The following is a 21,272-nucleotide window of genomic DNA, read 5'->3' as shown; positions in this document are numbered from 1 at the left end:
ACTGTGACCCTGCCGGAGTCAGGTTCATAAAAGCCCAAGCAGCAGGAGTCAAATGAGAATCAAACACTAATTATGATGTTTTCCAGCCAACAGTTGACATGCCTAGGCGTATCCTGCTGCTAATGTTGTTTATCCCAGGAGGTGTACAATCAAGAAAACTTAGAAGCAATCAACAAAAACAATGAAAAATGTCCACAGCACATTCTATAGAAGCCAAAGATCAGGAACCATGTCAAGAACTTGGTAAAAATATAAGAAATGAGTCTGCAAGTTCAAAGAGTGTGGGGGTAGGGAATGTCTGCTTGACTCAGTGTGTATGACACTAATAAGAGAGCTGCTGTTTGTCTAACCTCAGCACAAAGCACACACTGTGCCATCATGCTAATAGTGATATACACAAGGAACGCTATGCTTGGGTCAGAATTGTCACTCCATGGAAACTCACCATGGTTACACTGAATGAGCAAGACAGACAACATCTCTTATGCAGCCCCACATGCACACGCACGCACACACACAGAGGCAGGGCTAATGTCTGGATGACTGCACCAAAAACAATCTCAGTTTTGTCAATTCTGTCATTATGTTCCTGCTAATAGACCAGAAAACAGCTATCCGGTAAAGTGAGCATGATATATGGTTTCCAGCTAAAGTGTGTGCAATACACATCAGAAGCATCATTCAGTTATCACTTAAACAATCCAAATCTGCAAAACAAGCAAAAATAACAAAAGCACACTTATAATAGTGCCTTTATTCTATCTAACACCATATCAGTATAATACAGTTCTGCTGATTATTCACAAAATAGAGTGCATGAGAGTGCACGAGTGGAGTAATCAGTAACGGTAAATGTGTATAGGGTTAAACACAAAATTTCTTGTGATGCATTTCAGAGTCACTAACTTGACATAAACATAAAACGTGGACTAGTCATCAAAGACTCGAAGTAAACGAGACAGAGTGCAATGCGTACAGTATGCTGGAGCGCTGTGTGTGGTACATACCCCGCAGGGAAGCAGCAGTGGCATCCTGAGGCTCAGTGAAAGCTGCCTGGTTGGGCAGACTGTTTCTAGAGCGGGTCACCGACTCCAGCTGGGAGGCCCGACCCAGCAGGGATGCAGCATCCAGGACTTCCCCTTCTTTGGCTTCCAGGTCTGACTTGGAGGTGGTAAGGGGCCGAGGCCCAGCTGGAGCTCCTAGGCGGCTGGGATCATTAAGGCAGGCAGCCGTACCACTGTCCAAACTCAACACTCTGGCATGCGTTTTGGCACTGCCTGTGCTTGGGATGCGGCGGGACGTGCGCCGCTTCCCTCCGGTTCTCTCCCTTCCTGCCTCAGATCCTGCCGCAGCTTTCACTGTGGAGGAGGTGGAGGCTGGGTTGGCTGCAGTGTGCTTGGCTTTCGGGGCCCTGTAGCAGCCCTCTGGTGAGTGGCAGGAGCGGGAGGTGGCGCTAGATGTGCTGTCTGTGCTTAGGTGGTGGGCAGAGTGGAGACTTGAGGCACAGCTAAGTTCACTCTGATCGCTGGAGTCCTCCTCTCCACCTCCAGTAAACACAGCACTACAAGGCTTGGCCATACCACGCAAAGATATGTAGTCCCGGTGACGGCTGGCATCGAAGCTACTTGCCCTTTTCTTGCCGGTGCGCCGGCGTCCACTGCGCCCCGTTGACAGGGAGGAAGTCCTCTGAACAATGTTGGCTGACTTTGGTTGGATGTCAACTTTCACCTGCTCCTGCTCCATGGCAGCTACACCTGTTGAGCCATCAGCACTGGTCCTGATGCCAGGCTCTTCCTGGCACCTGCCAGGTTCTACCAGCTCTTGGGTTGCAGAGGATGGTGTGTCAGCAGGTTGTTTAGCAATCAGCTCATTGGCATGAGGGTTTTTATTGGCTTCCCTGGAGGGAAGGTTACTGAGACCTCGAGAGCTAATACTGCCGAGGCTAGAAGTCCTGCCGCCTGCAGGAGCAGATACAGCATCTCCTCTGTCCCGTGCACGTTCATCTCCTGAAAGCGAGAGTAGGCTCTCCACGTGTGTTGAACTGGTCTGTTCACTGTGAAAGCTGCTGACAGTGCTGTTGGTGTCCCTGTCTGTGCCACTGCAGTAGCTCTCAGTGGAGCCACTACTGCGAGTACTCAGGCTCCTCAGGCTATCAGCACTGCGCTCCCCTCCTTGGGACTTTCCTCCTCCACCAGAGCCCTTCCCCCCACCACCCACCTCCACTTGGTACAGTCCTGAGCTACCTTCCCCTGCCTCCCTGGAGGCCGAACGGGCTACTTTGCGCGGTTCTTTGTGCCTATAACACTCTATCCCAGAGGTGGAGGGCACAGCTTGGTCCTGCTGGTACAGCCGCTCTGCCCCCTCTTGGCCACACAGCCCTGGCCTGTGAGGTCTGGCAGTCTCCAGCTCACACACAGGGTCAAGGCCGCCTCTCCTGGGTGGAGGGTATAGAGCAAAGTCTGGCAGACACGGGTCGGGGAAAGCAGAACCCGCCGAGCTAGATGTCCGAGGCAGGCCCCGAGAACGGAGCTCCTTCCTAAAAGTCTGAGATTGCATGGATGCGTGAGTGGTCACTTCTGTGTCACAGGAGGAGTGTGACAGGCTGAAGTGATAAGCAGCAGAGTTACAGAGATCAGCAGGCTCCCTGGACAGCTCGGAAGGACACAAGGAGGTTGACGGCTGCAAGGAGGCGAAGGAGTCATTGGGAACAAGGCAGTACATCTTTGTGTCTGATAGCAGATCTAAATGGACACAAAGAAAACAAACATTACGATGGTGCAGGAATGTCACAGATGGGAATGATTTCTGTTTGTATGTGAACGCCATGTTGGTTTACCATGATCGTGGCTGCAGCTCTCAACAAGAGTCAAACTGATGTCATCTGAAGTCTTTCCCACATCTCCTGCAAACATTGGGAGAACACATTTAAGGGATGACATGTTTAATCAATTATTAATATATTCACAACCACTAACCCTGGCCTCCACAGAGGATAAAGAAATAGATACCCGTGCCTTCTTCTCAGAATCCCGACTTTGAAGAGGTGCACTAAGTCACATTCGTGGAACAACCAAATATAATGGAAATATAATGCCCTGATGGCTGTACAAGATAACCTTTGAACAAAGATGTAATGGTTTACAATGATGTTCTTTGTAATCACTGCTTCTCAAATCCTGCAAGTCTTGCTTGGTCATACTTCCCAGGAGTCTGTGATGGACAGTCTGAGAGGAAGGAATCCTTGAAGGGAAGAGGATTAAAATGCTAAACCCCAGCAGAGTCCTCGTCCCACTTCAGACCATTTCCTGTCATCCCAAACTGTCAGCTAATTAGAATGGCATCGAACAGACTGACTGAATTATTCAGACGACGCAGTCGCCACACTCTAACACTCGGCACAATAGTCCCAGAGCAAAGCTACAAGTTCATTTATTATCTTCTTCTCTGTATTCCAATAAAGAGTTCCTGTAGAATGACTCCCATGCTGGGTCTTACACTGTGATACTTTTTTTCCTCATCAGCAGTGTCCATCTAAAGCCGTCTCATCTTGGTGTGACTGCTGAGGTCATGATAACGCTGAGTCAGACTACATCTCCCAGGCAGCTGGGGTGATCATGGTCAGGGATGTGGTGATCCCGCAGAAAGGAAATACATCACAGAGTCGCACAGAAGGTTGTAAAGCCAAAAGTGCAACAGCGTAATGTGCCTGTAAAAAGTCAGTTCTTTTCACTCTAAAATGACCGGAGTTACAAAGGCAAGGACAATATCAGACAAAGCTGTCAGCTTCTTCCACTCTGTTTCCATCTTCAGTCTGACATTGCGTCTGCTCTGACTGATTTCCGTGGAGGAGGAGGATTTGATTTTTCCTAACCAATCACCAGAAGCCAACGTATCTGCTGATACTGATGCGTAACAATACGAACACACTGGTTTTGTCAGGATTTTAAGATTGGAGTGAAGTGAAATAAAAACAACAACATGATGGTGGTCCTGACTGCCTTATCTTTAGTCCCCCGCGGCGTTCATTGGATCGTCTGCTTTTTCAGACAAGAAACTGCTGTTTCATCACATGATCCTGGATGAATCAGTCAAATCGGTGGAGCTGGCGGGTTCACAGGTCTGGACCCAGCAAACATACCCACACAGAACAATGATTTAAGTGTACATGACAAGGCAGTCATAGTTACCTTTGGCTACTGTTGCTCTCCCGTGAGTGGATGCAATCTGAAATTTGAATGAAAAGATAAATCAAGCAATTTGTCTTTTGAAACACACAGTCAGGGTATCAAAAGAAAAGTTCTGGAGCAAAACGTTCATGAAGACAAAGTGACTAGGCGAGTGATCATCAGAGAAAACAACATCCAAAGGAAGACACTATTGGTGTATTACAAACAGCCGGCGCCTCTTCAGTGTCAGGGAAAAGTTTTGGCTTCTCTTCCCACTCAGTATACGGCAGCTGAGGAGAACATGCTGGCTGATTAGCGACTCAAGGACACACAGTGCAAAGACGGAGAACACAGCACCCATGGGGATTCAGAGGTTAAATATATCTCACAGAATAAAACAGCGAAATAACTTTGAATATTGAAGGAGATATCAGCTGACAGCAAGTTACGTGAGGGCCATTCTTAAAAGAGAACACACACACACACACACACACACACACACACACACACACACACAGCTCCTTCCTCTAGTCAAGCAATAACAAAAGTGAAATTTTAAACTTGGACTTTACTCGTTAGGTTTGTCTCAGCTGTTTGTGGGCGTTTCTGATTGGTCACAGTCAGCACTAAGGCTGGCGATCATTTCTATTTTCATATCATCCAATCGTGGTAACTCGAAATCGCTGACAGGTGATCTGAACGGGTGGCAGGAGTTGGAGGGGGTGGAGGTAGTTGCGTCACAGCACGGCAGTAGAATGCCAGCATGGATGACTTGGTGTTAGTGTCAAACCAAACCTAGTTTCCTCAAACTTGTCTTCAAAAACATTATGGGTTTTACCTCGATGCCAAAGTCAACCTGAGGACATTATATGGCCTCTCTGCAAGCTATGTGAACGATGCCAGTGAAGTGCAACGATACGACGGCGTCATGTTATCTTATCTTTAATATCACAATCCAAATCATATCCTTAACTCCTCTTATGGAGCGCAGAGCAGAGTTTTGGTGAGCAGGCTCAGAGATGAACGGAGATGCAGGGTGTCAGATTCGTGGAAAAGTGACGGCGAACTGGTTTGTAATTAAGGATTTAAAATTCACTGGGGCTCAGCGGGACATGCCGCTCCACCAGAAACATCTTTAAATGAACAGTAGGGCACAGATTCTTGAATTTTAACATCTTAGTTGTGATAGTGAGTTAAGTTAAAAATCACCCTGATAGAGTCGTACGAAAAACCAGCTGCCGATCATCCGTCTAATCATCGATATGTGACCTGGTCTCCGATAGGAACAAGCCAAATGAGCACAGTACATGTTACACTGAACTCGGAGGCGGTTTACTCTCAGCAGATGATGCTTTTTGTGGGATAATTAAATATTGTTCCCAGTAGTGTGTAGCGGTAGTTTACTGATTATCCTTTGTCACACAAGCCCTGAATCACAGAACAACTTTGTGAACAACCATTCAGCAAGTGAAGCTTTCGGATGATCCAGATGTTCCATTTGAAATACAAACACAATCTCACGACTTAAGGACTCAGTTTCACTTAACCCAAGAATCCTGTTTATGTTCCAGTCACGAAGCAGATCTCGTGTTTGCTTATTAGGCCTGATACAGGACGTCAAAAAACTGCTGACAACTAATTTTCTGTTGAGCAACTAATCAATTAACTGATCATTTCATTTGAAGCAGGGAGTAATTTCAAACACAGACTCACTTTAAGTGCACACAAGATGTACAGTTTGACAGTAAACTGAAAGAGTACACTGACAGTTAACCACAAACAGTTGGCCTGAATATCAGAATGATGCTTGTTTGCCTTGTCATCCGGTGAGACTGATAATAGGGGGAGTCTTATATACACAGCGTGGTATGCACTATGCATAAAGCTGCTTACCTGCTGGTTAGACTCCATCCCAATATAGGAGTTCCTGGAACTGCAGTCCACTGGTGGAGTCTCTTGTCTGATGAAGTCTGCCATCTCGATACCCCCTCCTGGATCCCTGTACAGACACACAAACACATGCACAGACTTGTATCATCAGCACAGGCACAGTGCACTGCCTCCCTTAAAGTGAGAAGTGCCATTCATCTCATTCAGATGATGAGCACAGTAGGTTGAGTTATATGTCATTTATGTCCTGACTCAGTTCAGAGGAAAACTTATGTAACTTTATTAACCAGGCATGCATCTCACATCCTTTTTAAGGGTTTTGAAAAATGAACTGAAGGAGTGAAAACAGATGAAAGGATCCATGTAGATTTTCTCCAGGCCTATATTTAGCCCGGACGTGCTTGTTTAACCAGTTGGTATGTCGAAACAAACAACTTGCCAGGGATTGTCTATAAATCATTTCCATATGCCAAAACCGTTTCATAACGGGTCAAACCACAACACAAACACTCCAAGTAATGAACTACAACACGCCGAGCGGCTGAACAGAGACTGGAAAAAAAGGACCAGTCAGGGGAAAATGAGTGGGCGGCGGTGCACAAACACCTTAATCAACTTCAGCTTGACTTGTCTGCTCTACTGTAAACTCAAACAACCTGGAATGTAACTCCAGATGTGTGGGCAACGCTGCGACTGCGTCTGCCCGTGTGGTCGAGGGCTCTCATTCTTCTCGCTGCCTTTCCCCTCTCTCAGCATCCTGCTAAGCACTCTCCCTGGAATGTGAACATGAGTCACTTCTTCGAGTCATGGGCACTGAAATGCTGGAACCTCCCTGGCTTTTGTTCCTTGTGAATGAGGGCTAAACCTCTTGACTGAAGAAAAGATGAAGGCCTGGCATTCAGAGGTGGGGTAACACATTATGTCGTCCGTTTTTAATAAGGAACAGTACTTGTTACGTAATGGTAACTGATGACATGATTGATGTAAATTGCTTTTTTTAACATGTGTAATTCATTAGCTGCTGATGTTATTGTTCTTCCAGATTGCTTCATTTTTGAGATGAGACACACAACATAAACGAACAACGTCCCACAATACCAAAACTTAACCTATTACACGACTGAAATCCATAATTACCCCAATTAAAGCATTAATTTGCACATATTTCACTGTCACCATACTTGGCTTTCTAAATATATGGGTTGCATATTGAATTCCGTATCTTTGTGCCTTGAGGATTTTCAGTGGCTTTGGAAAAAAAAACAAAAAAAAAAAAAAACAGTCATTCCCAATCTATTAAGGTGCTCCGAAATCTGTTCAGATCATCTACTCTACAAAGAAACTTGTAGCATGAGATCAATAACAAGTTCTATCACGTAATTTTATGAGCCAATATTCATGTGTCTGCACACGCACACGCACACACACGCACACAGACAGACAGACAGACAGACAGACAGACAGACAGACACACACACACACACACACACACACACACACAGGGACATAAAAGACACACATACCACTCTAACAAGGTTAGGTTCTGCATAGCAAGCACCATGGCAGCAGAGCAGAACATTAAAAGAACAAATGAAAAACCAGCAGCATACTGGGTACAACGGAAAGAGAAAGGACCTTAAAGGTGCCCTGTGGAGTTTTCTGACCACTAGAAGTGCTCTGGAGGGATGTTTTTATGAGTGGGCCCCCGTTTTGTTTGTTCGTGCACACAAGCATGTGGGTGACGTGATACACGTTCCCCAACACTGCAGTATATCACTGGCCTACAAGTGGCTGTAACGCACCAGGAAAGACAACAATACACCAGCAAACGCAGACCGCAGGCAAGCAGACACGAATGCAAACAATGCAGCTTTCAAAATTAAGAAGAAATAAAACAAAAAAACAATAAATTGCCTTTGAAAATACTTTATCAAGAAGACAATGCATTCCACTCATTTGTTCAGCCTCAAGGATACAAGTGTGTTTTGGTGAGTAACACTGAATGTAAACAGAAACGCTGTTTACAAGAAAACTCCACAGGGTACTTCATACAAATGAGGCCAGCGTTCGGTGTCAAAGCCAAGCAACAAGACTGTGATGCGTTTTAAAACAAAGCTCAACGACACACTTCCTAGCACAGCCCGTAGTGTTGACAAATGTTTTGAATTTACAGTAATTCAGCAAGGAAATAACTTTCAAAGTCAATTTAGGGGTGCCATCTTGTATGCACTGTTCTTTTGAGGTCTATCCACAGAGGACTGTGAGAGCCATGGCAAAGCCTTTGAGGTGGTCCGGTGTGGATTTTGAGGTGTGTTTAGGGTTGTTATCCTTTTGTAGAGGCCAGTCTCTTTTCAGCAGCAGCTCTTTTTACAGACACAGTGATGTTTGCAGCCACTGTTCGCTGCTATTTAATTCAATCCAATCTTCCCTCAACCACTGAACTGTTCCTCGTGCCACTGGCTGCAACACAAGCCCACAGCATGATCAATCCACGCCCATGCTTAACAGTTGAAGAGGTGTTCCTTTCATGAAATTCTGCACATTTTTTTCCAGATATACCCTGGTAGTTCAGCTTGCATGGTATGTTATCATCTAATAATTTGAACTCAGCCTCGAACATCTGTTGCGTATGATCTCTCTCTCTCTACACACCAAGCAAAGGTGATAAAGGTGAAAGAAAGAAATTAAAATGTTACTAGTTACTTTCCCCAGCACTGCTGCTGTTGCTACTGAAATCCTTTAAAGCAATACATCAATTCTCCACGCAGCACCCTGTGTCTTCTCACGTGTTACCACTTGAAGGCTAAACCTTTGACCTCAACCTCAACAGACATCTCCAGATAACATCACCTTTAAATGAATCAACGCACTCCATAATCGCGCCCCATGTGACTTCTCACCATCACTGATCAAGAAGAATGATGTCGTCCATCTAATAATGCTCCTACACAGACTTCACGGAATACTTTGCCTGCCTCGTCATCTGAGCAGCTTAGTCACACTCGTGGAACGTCTTTGTCCCACATCTCCACATATCAAATCCACCGCTTGGCTGTGTAAGACATGAACTTACCCCGGGCCATTGCTGTCCTCCCCACGGGTGACACCGCCATCATTAGCCCCCTCAGTGCCACCTCTGCTGCCCTGACTCTCCTTGGCCCGGTGCTCCACCACCTCCCCTTCATCCAGGGCATGGTGGAGACGGTAATTCACCGTCTTCAGCAGCAGGAACATGGCAGCAATCACACCACAGTAGATTCCCACTATCACCATGGTTGGCTGCAGGGCCTGGGATTAGAAGAAAGAAGCAGAAGTTAACTTGTGAGGGCTATCTCTAATATCATAACAGAAACTGTACTCACACTGGCAAAATAACCTCTGCTCCCGACAAATGACAACAAAACAGGCAGGCACTTTAATAATGTCTTGTTTGAAGGACACTGGGTCATGACGAGTGGCAGTCGACAGATGAAGCGCACGCAGGAATCAAACCTGTGAAAATGCAACCAACTACTGCATCCAAGTTAGCTCCTCTAAACACAGCTGACCGAAAAATGAAATGCATCATTGCGCCCATTGTGCCAGTTATTTATGACGCACGCTGGCAGCGTTTTAAAAACTACTGCATTCAATTATCATTTTAATGGGGAAGCTGCCAAGGAAGCAGGCTTCATTTTACCACACGGTGTCTGAGCTCCATCTTCTACGCTCTGCTGTCCTTGAGATACCCCGCTGCATCTGTTTGCAGTTATTACAAACAGCGGCACCACTCAAACCTGTGGCTCAATATAAACCACAGAGCTGACCAAATCCAAGAATAGAACTGAAACCACGAACTGATTTGAAACATCAGCTCCTCAATATAGAAGTTAGTATGCCATTTCCTGACCTGAGTAGATTAGAAAAACACAATGACATTTCACTCTCTTCTGTGATGAATCTGGACTTGACAGCCTGATAAAAAGTAATCATCTGACATAAGGAACACACACAAGCGGACTGTAACTTAAACTGATATGTCAAGCCCTGCTGAGTACTTTAGAGGCTATCACAGGAGCAAAAGCAAACACAGAGCAAACCAAACAGGCAAACAAAGACCTCTTGTGGCAAATGGACTGAGCAAATAGCAGCCAGCCAGTCTATTGAGTCTGCTGCTCGGACATTAAAGTTGCCAGATTACTGATACATCCCTGTCAGCTGTGCTCCTGCAGCCACAGCTGGTAGCTACTGAAAACCGGTGACACCGCAAATCACTACCGACAGGAGGAAAACAACCAGATAAGAGGGGGTGGGGGGGATGAATTTCACTCATTAACATTAGAGTCTGACACAGTGTAATCGACTGCTCGTATCCTAACGGATCTTAAACGCATCACTTTGATAAACGCACAGTTTTAACAAAAGAGCATTCTGGTCCAATCTAGTTGGTGGATGGTAAAAGCTGAGGGGGCAGCCATTTAAAGATTATTTTGTTGAATTTGTCCTTTACATGCGGTTAACCTGCTTAGAATTCCGACAAGCTTCTGGTTTTACAAAATATTTTGAGTATAGTTAAAATATTCCGTGTCGTTTCGTTAGTTTAACGGGACGTTACATTGTCTGCGCTCCAGATAATAGACTGAGACCGGCCGTTAGTATCCTGTGGCAGCTAACCTAACGGACACTTGGCAACTTGCGTTGTCAACAGTCATGACAAAAACATAACAAAAGGGACCATAAAGGCATTAAAAAGGCAACACGGCTCACCATGTAAAGTGTGAAGGGGAAACATAGCAGAAACAGCCAGATGTAGAGATGTAAAGCGTTGACGAATGTATTCTGATCGGGGTCGTAGTACCATCCGCCTGTGACTGAAGCCCAGACCCCCTGCCTCAGGATCTGTAGAGTCTGCGACCCCATGTTGTTTTATCCCCTCCGACGAATCCGAGCGGAACCGACCAACGGAACAACCGGGGTGACACGCTGGCTAGTCGTCGTTCAACATGACAAACGGTGCTATGTTTTCAGACACTGGCCTGAGAATCCCCTCTGCAGCCATCTTCTCTGCTGCTAGCCAGCCAGCTGGGGCACTGTTTCCAGTCCTCCACAGAGGAGACTCCTATCCCACCACGCCCTGCGAGAAAGTTCTTCTTCGTGGCATCGGCTGCCACAGTCCACACTGAATATCTATTAAAATATATATGTAACATTGCAATGCGCTTCGCCCTTTATGTCGTCTGCTTAATCTCCTTGGTGAAAACTCTCTTTCCTGCGCGACGGTGGGCGTTTGACCTGAGCTTGACTCCACGCAGTGATTTCAGAGAGCACAAATACATTAAATAAAATGGATTTTTGGGCAATTAGGAGCTTGGGCCAAATATGACCAAATGGCGACACCTGCTGGTCATACTCTCATTTTCTAAATCATTTGATGCGTAATTTATACCCCCTTTGTAAATTTAAAACCAAGACCATAAGTAGTGGAAAAAGTCAGATTAAATAAAACGCACAAATATAAAAACACTCCATTACAAAGTAAAAGCCCTGCATTCAAAAACCTACTTAATTTTTAAAGTTTTGTACCTTTCTCTAATATTTGTCTTTAAATAAAAGAAAAAAGATAAAATAATAGGTTCTTCGCCCACAGCAGGGTATTTCAAAGTGTTACAGCAGCAAAGGGAAAAGTGCAGTAATGAGAGGCATCAGTTAAAAAAACATGACAAATAAGTGAACAATAAAAGTATAAAGTTATTTAAATGAAACCAAGTGAAAGGTTTCAAAGAGAAATGTCTCTTTAATGGTACTGCAAACAACGTATATCCATCAGAAGAATGACAAGGGCACCAACTAGACGCAGCTTTTTCTGTGAGGGGTCACAAGCCAAAAAGCTTGGAAACCACTGAATTAATTTTTAACAATACATTGTTTGTCATGAGAAAGCTTTTCTTTATTTGTAAATTCATGAGTATCTTCAGCAGTCAGGTATTTGTAGAGTAAAAAGTGCACTACTCCCCTCTGGAATATAGTGAAAGTATAAAAGCACATAAAATGGAATTACTCAGGTAAAGTACAAGTACCTCTAAATGGTTTTTAAGTAGAGTAAATGTTACTTTTCACAACTGAGGATCATCATGTTTGGTGAGTGTAGTTAGAAACTCAAGGGTGAATTAACCTCAGATCTGATAGAGATGCCTTCAGTTATGATCTGTTGAGTATGAGTCAGCAACAAATGTATTTTATTTCAGATGGTATTTTGTTTAGATTGTGAGGAAAAACTGTGATCAACAAAGACGTTTGCTTGTCAACAGCCAAACAAATCAGGCCACAGTAGCTGGTACATTTTAATAGAAAAACACACAAAGCAGAGTATTCCTGAAAACAAACAAACAAACAAACAAAACAGATTAAAGTGTTTGTAATTAAAGAGAGGTGCTCAAGTCAAGAAGCTTTTCAGATGAGATAATGCGTTATGACACATCCCCCTGTAAAGCACACTAGAAATTAAACTGTCCTCTGAAGTCACTACAACGCAAATATTATGCTGATGTCAACAGTAAACTGACACTGATGCTGATGTCAGCTTATCATTGAAAAACCTCATCCTTAGCAAATACTGCTAAATGCCTGCTGACATCAAGCAGTTAACCCCTGTCCGTAGTACAGCTGCCTGAAACATCCATGATGCCAAAACTATCAAGTGAGCAAGACTAAGGTTACAGTGTAAAAGTAGTCCTGGCACTCAGACAAGCAACTGCATGAGCCTTTTTGTGGCAGTTCATTCTTAGCATCCTGTAAACTGATCAAGCGAGCAGAGTGGAGAGGGAACAAAAATACTCCCAAGCTGTTCTTTCAGTTAGTGCCGTAGGACTCCACATGCCCTTGCTCCATCTTCCCAGAGTGTGAGAATAATGTCACTGTAGCCTTGCTCTCTTCTCAGGAGGCGGTTTGCTCGGTGGAGCTGGGGCGGAGGACTTTGTGGCTGGTTCCCTTTCCTCTTGTTTTACAGTTTCTGCAGGGGGTTCAGGCTCCTTCTTCACCTCAACTGCAATACCAGAGCATAAAATTAGAGAAAAAGTCATTTATTTTGTGGATATTATGCTACTATCTTCAGACCAGCATCAAAATGTGAACACCATCTACTTCAGATTTCAAATCCAAATAAACTAAATTAACTATTAATAAATTAACAATTTCAAGATCATACCTGGAATCGGCTTCTCACCAGGCTTCGGCTGAAATTGCAGAAAGAAAAACAATATTACCTAGATCCAATCTCATCAGCATAAAATAATTTTAGTTACAGGACATTTGAAGTGAAAAGACTGAGTAGATTTCTGTCGAGTCAGTGTATCAGTAACAGTGTACCTGGTAGAATGTTGGTGGAAATTTGGATCTGAGGTCCAAAAGGAGCGTGTCAACACGGTGCCTCTGAAATAGTGAACTCGGTTCCTCTTTCTTCTTCGACTTGGGCTTGGCCTTTTCTGTAAAGAAGAGTTTTGTTGATCACATTAAACTTGAAGTTACTCTTTTGGTTACATTTTGCTCTGGCTCTTGTCGTGTCGGGATATCAATACAGGAACTATTTCATCTTTAACTTAATTCAATGAACTGCCCACACCAACCTCTCTCCTCATGGTCCTTGAAGTGCCACCAGTATCCTTTGGATGGGTGATAGCGGCAATATGACATGGCCTCATCAAAAGCAGATTGGATTCCGTGGACAGCAGAGAGCTGAAACAGATATGATTGATTGACTCACTCACAATAAAGCTCTTTTCAAGTCCACACAAATCCCTTATAAACAGCCTTTAGGTTCCGAGTGTATTTCACAAGAGAATACGAGAAATTCTCACCGCTCTGGAGCTGATAACTGTTCCCAGATCTGGGGCCTGATACACAACTCCTGCTATGATGTAGTAGTCAGCCATGGGAACCACTGGAGTATGAAAACATACAGCAGAAGTGGCAATAAGCTCCTCACATGCAAGATTGTGTGTGTAACCATTTTGTGACAGTAATGACTATCAGATCATATAATCACAATTCTAATTACTGGTATTCAAATAAAATAACTCAAACTGTTTCAGATTGCTGTACTGTATTGATAATGATAGGGAGGACACCTGCGGTCAGCTGTATCACTGATACGATGCTTATATGGCAATGTCATCTTTGTTAAGCAGTAATACGGATCCACGATGTACACATTTCCACAATTGCAGTTTCTGAAAATTCAATCAGACGTTACAATGCTCACCTTGTGTTGGTGACTGCCTCTGTTGTTTACGGATTATATAAAGAATTGGCTCCTGAGCGTGAAGAAGAATGTACTCCACTCCCACCATCTGACTGAAAATAAGACAGAAACAACGTTTGCTTTCCAATTGTCACTCACTACCACAAAATACATTTGACCTTTAAAACAGAACAAGTCTTAATAACTAAATCTGTGTTTTATTTGGTTTTGTTTATTAGAAGCTCCATGTTAATTAACTGATGAATCCTTCAATGCATTCACTATCTTATTTGAGCTGATACTACTCGTAGTTTAATGTGACACTTGATTACTTTATGTTCAATTTCTTTAAATTTCATTTATGTGCAACTCTATTTGAAGTAACACCAAATTGCACTATGTAGGATAAACTTACTTCAGATGTTCCAGGGTAAGCCGCTGCATCTTCACTACCTCATTGTTACAGGTTCGGTCGTAGAATGGGTTGCTTCTCTCAGAGAAGTAGTCCAATACATTTCCAGGGTTAAGAATTGGTACCCAGCCACTGTCCACCCAGGATATCCCGAGCAGGTTATCTGCAAATTGAATGAAAAACGTAATGAATGTCCTGAACTGATGGCTGGTCAATTTTAATACATTTACAGTGGTTTCATGTGAGGTTCAAAATAATACTAGGGTTATACTGAACACTTTTATGGCATGGCTGGAGGAGGCACTGTTGTTGTACATATCATTATCACAGCCTCAGGTTGTGATGTATGGATCTGTTTAAAACTATAATAAAAACCAGGTCTTAGTTTTTGTTTTAAGTCTGTTATGTATATTTTGCTTACGGTGGAACAAAATCGATCAAATCTTGAATTGCATTCATACATTTCCTAATTCATTTTAAGAATGACATTTTATATTACATTTATTATATTTTATGAACACTTCTGCTGCTGTCGTTACAAACCATCAATTACTATCAACTACCCAGAGTCATTTTACCGAAAAAACTTGCGAAATAAGGTTATTATCATCCGTTGTAAGTAGTTATCAGTAACGGAGCTGTCAGTGACCGTGTTTGTATGATATTATTCATCCTCCTCTCCCGTGAACAATGCTGGAAAATAAAATTTACTAAACAAAACTAACCATTCTAGTAGCCAGCAAGGATTAGCAAAATTAGCCGACATGACAATCAAAGCGGACGAGATGCTAATATCTGCTAACGCTAGCTTTTAGCACTAAAACAATGTGGAACCTGCCAACAGCAAATACACACAGCAGTTTTTATCTCAAGAGTTCAAGTAGAACACGTAAATTACGGGTTTACTGAATGTCACTTCAGGAAAAAACATGACCGTAATGAACGTTCTACCAAATAAATAAAAACGGCGACTTAGCTACCTCTGAAATCCACCGCCGCCATGATGTAAACAAATTGTCTCACATGGAGGACGTCATCTTCACGATGCTTCAGGTCGCACATTGATGACGTAGTCAAGCGTTTTGATTAGTTAAATTGGAATAAGTAGAATAAATAAGAAAAAATATGTACAAAAAAAAGACGCTTTTTAACTATAGTATATAATTATAATCTTTTCGGTCTTTTATATCCCCATTGACACACATGCAATCAGTGTGCTGTTGACACTGATTCAAAATGTCATCATTAATTTAAATGATGTAGTATTTTTTTGTATCTACTATTGCAATATCGTATACGAACTGTCATCTCATATAAAAACCATCAAACTGAATTGCATCCGAGAGATGTTGTGTTATGTTGTGTATCGGCTCTAGAACCCTATTAAAGATCTTGCAAACAAGCATCAGTTGAAACATTACGCAATCGGCCATATGTAATAGCTTTCACGGTTCATGGACTTTATTTCTGATCAGCGGCATTTGCTCCAGAGAGCTGAAATTCCAGAGACACACCCAAACAGTTGTTCACTGCCCTGTGAGTGTGACGGGACAGATGGATTTAAGCATGGTGAACACTCGAGCTTGCAGGCACTCCAGTGTTGTTGATAAAATGGTAGTCGTAATGAGAGGCTCTTTTGTCAGGGCAACAGGGACGACCGTATTCATCACCTCGCTGTCTGCTCCCCCCGTCATAATAGAGGCTCATAACACTATTACCCTGCATAAACCCAGGTTCGAATGACATCATAGCCTGTCATTAGGGACTTTCGCCTGTCATGAATCTGTCCAATGCGAGCGATCAGGGGGAACAGCAGGCTGCTCGAGCAAGAGACGACAGGTTGGATGATCTTTATCTGATTCATCAGAGCAGAGATGACTGCATTCCTCCAATCTGAGATAAGAGGGGGAGACTGGGAGGAATATCTAAGTGGAAGGAGGGGTTGATATTCTCTTACTCTAAGATATTTCGTTCAAGGAAGATGAAATACTGCCAATTTATAAATGAACTCACATGGAAAGCCCAGAGAGACAGAGAGAAATCTGATAAAATGAGTCACTGCCCATTAGTTAAAAAAGGCTTTATGAGCTTTATTTTCCTGTAATAATACAAGACATACAAGATAAGGAGCACAAAATGTAATGATATATATTGAGGCAGGGCTATATTAATTTTCATAATAATAATAAAAAACTCTCATGTGATTTTTTTTGTCAATTCAAAAGAAATAAGCTGAATATATGCTCGCATTTTCCCTTCGTGAATAAAACACAAGGCAAAGTATCTACAAAGAAAACATTATCAGTGCAGTCTGATTTTAAATAAAGCAGTGTTTCCAGTTTGCAAACAAAATGATAATGAAATCATCGCCAAATAAACTGATGATCGTACCTCTCCTCTTCCTGGTGGAGGACCCCCATGGGACCACTGGCCATGAATTTATCGACCAATCGGCTCGTCGGAGGGGGTGAAGAACAGGCTACAACGGAGGAGCGCGCATCGCGCAGGGTTGCGCACAGAGAAGACGTAGCTGCGACACTGGCGAGTCGAAACGGCCGAGAAGATGCAGTGAAGGAGCCTCTACTGAGCTGCTAATTTACAGTCGGGTGTCAGGGCAGCTACAGTCAAATAACGTCGAAAATGAGCGTGATCCAGACCGGGCACGACGGCAGGGTGGACGGCGGCAGAGGCAGCCACACAGACAACAGCGGCGGCTCCCCGAGGCTCCAGCCGTGCGCTCAGCCTCCCAACAGCAGCAGCAGCCGGACCAAAGATGCCAGATACCAGCAGCAGCAGCAGCAGCAGCAGCTCCAGCAGCAGCAGAGGCATCATGGTGGGTCGATGCTGAAACAACCATCTCACGAGCCAGCCGACGTCGTGAGACGGGCGCTGGACTTCAAGTGCCAAGGCACCCAGTGCTACAAGGATAAGAAGTACCGGGAGGCGATTGGCAAGTATCACCGCGCTCTGCTGGAGATTAAGGGGCTGTGCAGGGTGCTGGGGGATCCGGACACAAGCTCAAAGCCCCCGTCCCCCCTCCTGCCGACCATCAGCAAGTCCACCACGCTGACAGATGAGCAGAAGGGGGCCATGGAGAATGCGGAGCTGGAGTGTTACAACAGCTTGGCCGGTAAGAGACGTTTCTGTCACTCACACACACACACACACACACACACACACACACACACACACACTACACTTATCTGTTCTCTTTTCAACGGAGAAAGATACTGGGAATACTCCAGAGCTCATGAATGATTCATATAGAGTATGAGTCATTCTCAGGCTTACCCCACTATCCTCCTCACATCTTTTTATATCCACTTCATATTGATATTACATTTGTTCACCCCATGGCAAATTCAGTCATTATATTTGTTATATATTAAAGAATTAACCAAAGAATCCATCCCATCTTGGTGCCTGACGGGTCAAACATTAGTACTTCTGCTGTACAGTGAAATTCTACCATTGGCTCACGCAGCGTTATCAATAACTTTTTCACCCCTCGTGTCTCCTCATGTTCTCCTACTCAAGCCTGCCTTTTGCAAATGGAGCTGGTGAACTATGAACGAGTGAAGGAATACTGTCTGAAAGTGCTTCACAAGGAAGGAAAGAACTTCAAAGCTCTGTACCGATCCGGCGTGGCCTATTACCACCTCGGAGACTTCCAGAAGGCCCTGTACTACCTGAAGGAGTCACACAAACAGGAACCGTCAGGTCAGGACTGAGCTCCAGAATCATCTGTTTTGGTCCCTGACACAGGTTACAGTGCTGATGCTTATATGATTTGGTTTGTTGAAAGGAATCACATCCGTTTGAGATCTTACTCGTGGACCTGCTTAAGACTCTTATGTTGGCGGTGATTTCATTAGTTAGTGAATTGATAAGTTGATTGCCAGAAAATTAAATAAATTAACTAAAAACACAAGTTGGTTTCTGCACAGATGTGAAGAAGTGCTTGCTTTTACCTATTTTATACCATTATGAACTGAATACTTGTTCAATGCTCAATACTTGTACGTGAAGATGATTACTTTAAATGTAATTTTGAGGTATTTGTACTTTACTTGAATAATTCCATTTTCTAACACTTTCTACTTCAGTGCATTTCAGAGGGAAGTACTGTACATTACTTTTCACAACATTGAATTTATTTGTAGATATAGTTATAGCCAACAAAGACTATTGCTATAAATTAAAGCAACAATCTTTGATTTTCATTATCCTCTTTGGCGGCACCTACGGTGATAAGCAGTAATTGTAGGAGTGTTTTGGACCTCACTTGTTTGAGATTATTGCTTTAAACTGGATATAAGGTAGTTAAATCTAGCTCCACCTAAACCAGCTACAACATTAAAATGGTGCTTTCATCGTTGAAATGCATCAGTAATAATCGTCCAGCAATATAGTATATAATAATACTTTGACGGGAGCTACTTGATAATGAGTACTTTAAGTTTTAATCCTTTAAGCACATTTTGCTGATAATGCAGTATTTTTTATGCTGTTGTATGGCTACTTTTGTATAGAATCTGAATACTTGTTAGAGCACTGTTTTTGGATATTTGACCAAGCATCGTTAAGGTATTACTCTGTGTTCTGGTAGCTTGTGATGGGTGTTAATTATGGGCAAGTAAGTAAAGTAAACAATGACTCAGTAATATGCAGATTTTGGTGGTGGTATCAGTGGATTCCCACGGATCTGACCTGGGGTCACTGAGATGAGCTGGCTGAAAGCATCACTCAGACTGCACCAAATTTAGCTGAGATTGTGTTAAACCAATAGCAAAATTCTACACATAGTGGCTTTAATCAAAGAAAAATATAACAAGACAGGCAAGAGGTCCTACAAGGCAGCAAGAAACTGCTAACTAGAAGGCTGGATGCTAAGACAGAAAGCATTTTGACTGACAGGTGTTACTAATAACATCAGCAATGAATCTGTTCTATTCAAGTGTCCCAGTGATCACTGACAGTGCTACAGTGAGCCGGCATGCACAATACCAGGACCATGAACCTGAAGCAGCTAAATTGAATCTAGCCATAATATATTTTAGGATTTACACCTCTGCTTGACCTGCTGTGACCTGCTGAGGGAAAGGGAAAGGTATATATGGTGGGGAGCTAATTAGGGTATTGGAAACATAATAATCAATGAAACATGATTCAATTTATTCAGAGAAATAGGACTTGGCCTACTCACCTCGTTTTTCAATGTAAAGTTGAATTCATCACCTCGGGAAAAATTCCATAGGGTTAGGACGTTCAAATGGCTTACTGCAGTAATAGAAAACGTACAATAACTGCAGTTTTGGTCATTTTTCACTTGATTTATAATATCATTGTTTGTCAGTGTTGGTCCAGTAAAACACCCTTTCAAAACCACACAGGATAAACCAAAAAAAAAAAAAAAAAAAAATCACAGTGTTGTATCTGGAAACAAGATCATGTTTATTCATAATGACTGAAAAAATATTTCCAAAAACTAGTTCCTGTTGCTACTTCACTATGTCACATGCGCCACTAAGGTCAGTTTAGGTGGAAGATTTAAGAGCACATTGATGCACATTTCCTGCCCAGGCAGGAAATAAATCAGTCTTTTCCTGTCTTTGTTTTCCAGACACCAATGTCATCCGCTACATCCAGCTGACAGAGATGAAGATTCGCCGGAATGCCCAGAGGGATAAGAAAGAGGCAACATAAGCACTTGCTGTCTGATGACTTCTCACCTGTCATAAATTTAAGCCCGACTGTGTGCCACCCAGGCCTTACACACCATGAGTCAGAGGTCTTGGTTTCACACAATATTTGTTTGCTTTGCCTTGCACAGCATCTGGTGGCCAGTTATGTGATTGAACTACATCATTGTGCGCTTGAAGCATTTTTTAAAAATTGTACTTGATACCGAGTTTATGTCTCCAAACCGCCAAATTTATCTATTATGAATCCTGAGTATTTTTTAACCTTTACAAACTGATGCACTGCCAGTCCAAACATTGCACATACAGGCCAACACTTGTGATAGAGACAGGAGCAACAAGATCCTTAGAGTGAATCCAGCATGTCTGCAGGCGAGTGTAACTGTAATTTAGCACATGCCCTCGCACCAGATGTCTTTTCAATGGCATGGAGTAAATGAGTAACAACCACCTACACTTCTGTCACCATACTTTGATTTTGAAAGTACAACAAAAGATAACGATTTTTTTATACTCTCTGATTATATCTGAAGTGACGGTGCTTTCAGTAAGCAGGTTTTGCAAAATGCGCAGGCAAGGACATCACAAGCACATGGTTGCTAATTGCAGTACAGACATAAGAGACATATCACAAAATGTAAATACGCTACTTTATAGGAATCATGGAAAATATAATGGAGAAGCGAGCTATTTGTGTTTATTAATGCCAAAACAAAGCACTACATTTACAGCATTTTCTGTATCAACAAATACTGTATGTTTACTGTATGCGTGTAATAAATGTGTCTATTGATTGAAGTACTTTTGTTGTGCTGCAGCAGTTTCCCTTTCATTTTCCTCCTTTTTTCTTCATGAGCTTAAGTGGATCTATGGAGAAATGCTGATGA

General features: G+C 43.0%; 3 protein-coding genes across 5 annotated transcripts in view; 1 reads left to right on the top strand and 2 right to left on the bottom strand.

Moving 5' to 3' along the window:
- The window catches only part of pcnx1 (pecanex 1), a 32,932-nt gene extending 21,789 nt beyond the window's left edge, over positions 1-11,143 (bottom strand). For both annotated transcript variants that reach the window (XM_076748781.1, XM_076748782.1), the window contains exons 1-6: positions 10,803-11,143; positions 9,130-9,344; positions 6,060-6,165; positions 4,188-4,224; positions 2,837-2,902; positions 1,008-2,741 (exon numbers count right to left, since the gene is read on the bottom strand). In XM_076748781.1, the coding sequence (XP_076604896.1) occupies positions 1,008-2,741; positions 2,837-2,902; positions 4,188-4,224; positions 6,060-6,165; positions 9,130-9,344; positions 10,803-10,955 (2,311 nt within the window). In that variant the 5' untranslated portion in view covers positions 10,956-11,143. The remainder of the gene's footprint in view (positions 1-1,007; positions 2,742-2,836; positions 2,903-4,187; positions 4,225-6,059; positions 6,166-9,129; positions 9,345-10,802) is intronic.
- A 1,215-nt stretch (positions 11,144-12,358) lies between these two features.
- med6 (mediator complex subunit 6) lies at positions 12,359-15,702 on the bottom strand. 2 transcript variants are annotated; one of them, XR_013078166.1, is made up of 9 exons: positions 15,664-15,692; positions 14,687-14,846; positions 14,293-14,384; positions 13,889-13,971; positions 13,658-13,766; positions 13,401-13,516; positions 13,240-13,267; positions 12,870-13,077; positions 12,688-12,796 (listed from the first exon to the last, which is right to left on the bottom strand). XR_013078166.1 is itself a non-coding variant. In XM_076749059.1 (8 exons), the coding sequence occupies exons 1-8, from the start codon at positions 15,683-15,685 to the stop codon at positions 12,947-12,949; spliced, it is 741 nt and encodes a 246-aa protein (XP_076605174.1). In that variant the 5' UTR covers positions 15,686-15,702; the 3' UTR covers positions 12,359-12,946. The 2 variants fall into 2 exon arrangements, 1 of the variants encoding a protein (XP_076605174.1); XM_076749059.1 differs by having other exon boundaries at positions 12,359-13,077; positions 15,664-15,702.
- Positions 15,703-16,889: 1,187 nt separating this feature from the next.
- ttc9 (tetratricopeptide repeat domain 9) lies at positions 16,890-21,186 on the top strand. Its single transcript, XM_076749058.1, has 3 exons — positions 16,890-17,813; positions 18,221-18,403; positions 20,307-21,186. Exons 1-3 carry the CDS (start codon positions 17,324-17,326, stop codon positions 20,387-20,389), a joined length of 756 nt encoding a protein of 251 aa, XP_076605173.1. The 5' UTR covers positions 16,890-17,323; the 3' UTR covers positions 20,390-21,186.
- Positions 21,187-21,272: the final 86 nt, after the last annotated feature.

Source organism: Chaetodon auriga, chromosome 14 (assembly GCF_051107435.1).
Source record: "Chaetodon auriga isolate fChaAug3 chromosome 14, fChaAug3.hap1, whole genome shotgun sequence".
Taxonomy (NCBI): Eukaryota; Metazoa; Chordata; class Actinopteri; order Chaetodontiformes; family Chaetodontidae; genus Chaetodon; species Chaetodon auriga.
This window is presented reverse-complemented; position numbering and strand designations above follow the sequence as displayed.